The sequence below is a fragment of the Sinocyclocheilus rhinocerous genome, unplaced genomic scaffold (assembly GCF_001515625.1).
Source record: "Sinocyclocheilus rhinocerous isolate Xijiao unplaced genomic scaffold, SAMN03320098_v1.1 scaffold550, whole genome shotgun sequence".
NCBI lineage: Eukaryota > Metazoa > Chordata > Actinopteri > Cypriniformes > Cyprinidae > Sinocyclocheilus > Sinocyclocheilus rhinocerous.
This window is the reverse complement of record NW_015667382.1, coordinates 6084-12048: the sequence shown is the minus strand read 5'-3', so window position 1 is coordinate 12048 and position 5965 is coordinate 6084. Positions and strand designations below refer to the sequence as shown.

General features: G+C 34.1%; 1 protein-coding gene across 5 annotated transcripts in view; it reads left to right on the top strand.

Annotated features, from left to right (window-relative positions):
* Positions 1 to 5521, top strand: part of LOC107733913 (uncharacterized) — a 7133-nt gene extending 1612 nt beyond the window's left edge. The window contains exons 2-9 of one of the 5 annotated variants that reach the window (XR_001639035.1): positions 173 to 243; positions 598 to 906; positions 1068 to 1385; positions 1705 to 1830; positions 3538 to 3570; positions 4133 to 4184; positions 4348 to 4817; positions 4872 to 5521. Coding sequence is in view for 1 of the 5 variants with exons in the window: in XM_016545761.1 (XP_016401247.1) it covers positions 180 to 243; positions 598 to 906; positions 1068 to 1385; positions 1705 to 1860; positions 3538 to 3570; positions 4133 to 4184; positions 4348 to 4366 (951 nt within the window). In the remaining 4 variants the exon portion in view is untranslated. Of the gene's footprint in view, positions 1 to 172; positions 244 to 597; positions 907 to 1067; positions 1386 to 1704; positions 1861 to 3537; positions 3571 to 4132; positions 4185 to 4347 lie in introns of all 5 variants that reach the window. The other 4 variants (XR_001639034.1, XR_001639037.1, XR_001639036.1 and 1 more) reach the window with 4 other exon arrangements.
* The last annotated feature ends 444 nt before the right edge of the window (positions 5522 to 5965 follow it).

Genomic DNA, 5965 nt, shown 5'->3' with positions numbered 1-5965 from the left:
TAAGACAGCTGACTCCACTGTGATGTGTCCCTGTCTCTCTCTCTCTCTCACAAACACACGCACGCACGCGCGCGCGCACACACACACACACACACACACACACACACACACACACACAAACACAAATCATTATTGTTACGTCTATTTTTCTATTTTTTACTTTTCATTTCAGAGTAATCATGTCTTCAGTGAAAGTTATGCTTGTAGTTTCTCTCTTCATCCTTGCTGTGAAGCCCAATTCAGGTACATGCTTTAATATACAGATTAATTGCATTTGCTGTTGTTGAGTGTTGGGTTTAAGAAATAGGAACACAATGTAATTTTCACAATAATGTTTGTACCCATGTTACTAGAGATTATGACCCTTGTGCTTACAGCAGTTTATGTTCCAGGCTCAATACAATTTAAGTGCATTATACTGTTAATTATTTTCTGTGGTTAATCAACAGCATGCCACAGATAATGCCAACAGAACTTTACTTGTATAAAACCATGACCATTCCTTTAATTACAAATATGTAAACTGCATGAAATTTGTTCTGCTTCCTCTTAAGTACCACAATCCAAATGTTATGTTTGTAATTTTGTTTTCAACAGGTTTGCTTAAAGTGGAATGCCTACCTGCAGTTGGAATTCTTGCTCAGACCACAGTTATCAGATGCGTTTTCAAAAACAAAGATATTCACATACTTGGAGTTTATTTAACAAAAACTGGACAGAACAAGCCATTTTTTAGTCAAGTCGGTTCAGAAAGTTCAGGAGATCCACGCTTTAGTCTTGAAAACTTAGCAGTGGGTCCATCTCTGCAAATCTCTGACACAATGTTTTCTGATGAGGGCAAATATGAGTACCGTGTTGTAACGGACAGTGGTTTTAAAGAAATACAACTTAGCATCAGTGTCAGAGGTGAGATTCAATTTCTTTAGTCATATAAAACTATAAAACTAACATATAATTAACATAAAACTAACATATAAAACTATATATATATGACTAAAAATACACATAAGCACACTGCCTTGCAAGAGTCTTGGTACTCATCATTGTTTTGTTCTTTCTCAATAAAGCAAAGTACAAGGATCCTGTCACAAGCACATGGCCTAAAAATGTAACCGATGGAGGACCTGCCAGCCTTTATTGCAATGCTACTGATGGATACCCAGAGGGCTTCATCCATTGGTTTGACCGTTCTGGAACCAACTGGACCATAAATTCAGAGCTGACAAAAGTCCCCAAGAACATCAGCGGTGTAAAATCTGTGGCTTTGTCTAGCAAACTGACTTTCAAGTCTATCAACTTGGGCCTGGCACCATTTAGATGCATCGTCTTTAATAGCAAATATGTACAAGATGGAGAAAACACATTGAAGATCACATCTGCTATAAGTAATTAAGTTACTTTAAGTTAATTAAATGTAATCTAGTTATAACAAGGGAGGAGGGAAAGTTTACGATGCCTAAAACCTGATAGAACATCTTGATTGCATTCAAACGCTACAGTATCATTGGAGTCTATATTTTTTCTTAGCAATGCAATTTACAGTAGTGCAATAAAGGACTGACACTGTAAGACAATAGTCTACTAGAGATATCTAAAACTGCCAAATGTACTGAAGATAATCTTTACTTGTAGTACATTATATATTTTTACAACACTCAGGGAGAATCTGTGCTGGTGTGAATTGTATGTATTTTGTTTTTCCAGGTGATGTTAACAAGGATTCTTCCAGATCTAATGCAACAAACATTGTCGCTGGTGTGATGGTCATTGGATCGCTTATTGTCGGCCTGCTGTTTGCTCTGTTGTGTTTCAAAAAAAGAAATGCTCATCGTAAGGATACCTTTAACAATCATTCTAAGGGTAACAAAGGAACTACTTATATGTACTCTTAATTTATATTATATACACATTCAGTGATTATGTCTGCATGAGGGATTTCTGTGAAACACATGCTTTTAATTTGCTTACTTATTTGGTTGCCAAAGGGGAAGTGTGGCCATGCTTAAATTTAGAAAGAACAAGCCTCAGCAGAGCTTGTATCAGGGAATTCTTGTGTTACTGAAAGACTTCAAATAGCAGAGATTTACTTCCTTATCATGATTTGCTAAATGTATTTGAACATAACATGACTGTCATGAGTTTGTTAAACTGCAGTCAACTGCGTTTTGTGAAGTGGTGTTTTCACTTCTCTGTAATTCTTGAGTTAGGTTTTGTGAGATGGTGTTTTCACTTCTCTAAATTTCTTTACAACTTTACTTTTAATCTCATGTTAATCTTGAGTACCTATAAAGTAAAGTTGAATCCTTCATATCTCCCAAGAGTCTTTAGTTTTATCAAATTTGTCTGCAAGCCTGCAAGCTGTGACATCGACATAAATAAAACAGGGACAAAAATGTTATGGACTTAAATTAACTATGGCTAACGAATTGACGAATGAAGCATGTTGATGAGCGTGCTCTTGCACTCACTCTGGCTGATGAGTGTACGCGCTCTTCTGGGAGAAATGCCCATACAAGGAATTCTGCCCTTCATGATGTCATGCAGGGCCATACTTGAAAAAAAAAAAAACTTTCAGAAACTTTTACGAACCCTGAAGGTCATGTTTAGCATGAGAATCCAACTCTTTAACAGTGTAAATATGTCTGAATGCATGAAATAGCATTAGACATCCCCTTTAAGGCTATTTAAAAATATAGATTTGGCAGTAGTGATCAGTGTTGGGGAAAGTTACTTTTAAAAGTAATGAATTACAATATTGCGTTACTCCCTAAAAAAGTAACTAATTACGTTAGTTACTTTTTATGGAAAGTAATGTGCTATATTACTTTTGCGTTACTTTCGCGTTACTTTTTAAATATAAGCAGGGCTTGATTGTTTTTAATATAAGAAGTTCTATTTATAGTAAATATAAAAGCCCTTTCACACCAAAAAGTGTAATGAATAAACCTCAGGCTGAAGCAAAAGTAAATTCACGTCTGTACAGTAGAACACAGGAGAAGAAGGTTCAACACTCTTCAGCAATAAAAAAACAATGAAGCACAATTGTTAGTTTATCATCAAAGGTCAGCAGCAAAGACATTGGTTAATAAAATGGGATTAGGTACATTTGTGTTATTTAACATATTTAATTATTGCAGGTTTGCGTTATATTCTGAGTTTGCATTTCACTGTTTTAATTAATTTTGATTAATACTAAATCAGTTTTTTGTGAGTGGGATGAATTAACGCACATTCACATTTAGTCTAGAACTACAGTAGCATCATGTTCACACAGCGCACACAACTCCTCTGCACTTCCGATTTCTCCCAATATGGGGACAGGAGACTTGTCAGTCAATAAATGGGAAAACAAAGTAACTGGCATTACTTTTTTGAAAAAGTAACTCAGATATTTTCTTGTAAATTAAAAAAGTAATGCGTTACTTTACTAGTTACTTGAAAAAAAGTAATCTGATTACGTAACTCGCATTACTTGTAATGAGTTACCCCCAACACTGGTAGTGATATCATATAACTTTGCACTGAATTTATTCACAGATGGTAGACGACCTTCTGCCCATCCTATTCTAAGTATGTTAAATTTGTGTGATTTTTTTTTTATTTTTAAAAGTGGTGTTTGGTTAAACATGTATTCTGTAAGACTTTTTTGTTTCTGTTTCAACTAGGCCTATTAGTTGCACATTGAAATAGTTTCTCCATGGGGATCATTTGTTTCCCTTTTCCAGCCAGATGTTTAATCTGAGTTACAATCTGTGTAGATTTATCTGAAAGCATATTTTGTGGGAAAGTACAGAAACTCTGGCTCATTCTGAAACACATGGGAAACAGATTCAGCTGTCTCTCTCTCTCTCTCTTTCTCTAACTATCACTATCACTCTCACTCTTACTCTCTTTCGGCTGCTCCTATGAGGGAATGCTGGAGTGGATTATCTGTATAGGTTATCTGCCACAGGTTTTACGCTTATTGTCCTTTCTGACACAACTCTCTTTTTCTGGGCTTGGACCTGGCACTTAAAAGTGCTGTAGCTTGTGCAACCCCTGTGACTGGAAACAAATACAGCTGTATAGACTAAGCTAATACATTTAAAAGTTCTTATCAATGAGTAATATATGAAATGTTGTTTTTAAATAGGCTATGAAACAGGAAGGGCTGATGAAGATGATGTGGAAAATGGTGACAGCAGGTAGGCACACAGTTCACATTTGTGTTTAGGCTTAGATCAAAAAAATTACTTTTACAATTACAATTACTTAATAGTTAACAATTTGCATTTTTTATGGCCTATACGTTCAGTTATATAACTGAAATTTTCACTTTCTGTTTGTCTTTTTTGTCTTTTTTTTTAGTCCTGAGAAGCTTCAGTAGATGAAATTGAAACTATAAGCCCTGATTTTCATACTGAGGTCAGTAGAGCAGCCATTTGACTGAAACAAAAGTGAAGCCACAAGGAAAATGGCAGCTGTTGCAATAATGACAGACTAAACAATCAGTTCTCCTTATATTTACAATCAAATGTGGGTTTAGAGATCATGTACACTAATAACTGTCAAATTTATTGCTACATCAATGTAAACAGAGTTTTATTAAAGAGGTTCTTGGAGGTTTGCTGAAAATTATAGGAAAGATTGTTTTGTTTTGTTGTGTTTTTGTAAAAAAAATTTTTATGGCTGTCAAGGTTAATGTAAAATTGGTTAAATATGTCAATTACTTTATAACAGTAACCAGCTTATACAAACAATAAAAAGCAATGTTATTACTGTTTCCTTTTTGTTCTGCTTTCTTAAACCTGGTCAGAAATCATAAATCATTATTCAAGGTTATTTTAAATTAACAAATTTAACAAAATGACAGCTGTAATTTTCAGCAATAGGAATAATATACAAACCTAAATCTAGTTTTGTAAAAACTGTTTTGTATCCATCTATGAGGTTTCTCCTCACTACAGTCACTTTTGGCTTTACTTTTGGTAATATTTTTCAATAAAGCATCTTAGTAACAATATTAATGCTTATTCAGTAAGCCTTATACAAATATATTTGAATTAAATTTAGTTTCTCAGCTTTATACATTAAACATACATCATGTTAATGCAAAAAAATATATAATTCACATAAAATGTTATGTAATTGTGTCTGTACTGCTGCCATTGTATCACTGGTCACTTACGCTTCACCTCAATGATAATTCAACTTTCATTTTCAGATTGATGTATTCATTTAAAAGTGAAGTGAATGATGCATGATTTGTAATGTGGAGATTTTTCAGCAAGTACAGCAACTGTGAATGAAACTGTGTACCAATAAGAGGAGTAGTTTCTGTTAATACAAGGAATGCTGTGGTTTTGAAGTAGGAGGGGTCAGGATTAAGGATGTGTGTGTTTTCTCTCCTGATTTGGAATAAAACTATGAAAGATATGCCTGTTTGTAAAATAGTCTGCAGAGAGACCTTGAATCTTTAAGCACTTTTGTATTTCTTGTTTTGTTTTTAACCTTACTGTAATAAAAGTAATTTAAAAAATGACATTTTGTCTTCTTGCTATCTTGCTAAAAACATGAGGCAGTGGGGTATCTTCCATGGAACAATAACATTCTAGTTTTACAGTATAACTAACTGTCCTAGTTTTCGACCTAGTTTTTAAATGGTTATTTGGTAACACTGTACAGTAAGGTCTCATTTGTTAACCTAAATAATGCATTATCTAACATTAACTAGCAATGAGCAATTCATATTTTTTACATTTTTTATCATTTATTATGCATTTACTAATGTAAACATTTATAGCTTTAAACAATGCAGAAAATGAGATGAGGGAGCCTCTTCTGTTTTAAAATTGTGTATTACATCTGTGAATCCATTAACCATTGGGAAAGCACAACCTCCCCACACTTTCTGGACTCAGAAATGCATTTATGAGAACTTTACTACCACCGAACTTCACTGTGGGAACCAGGCACTTCTCACTGT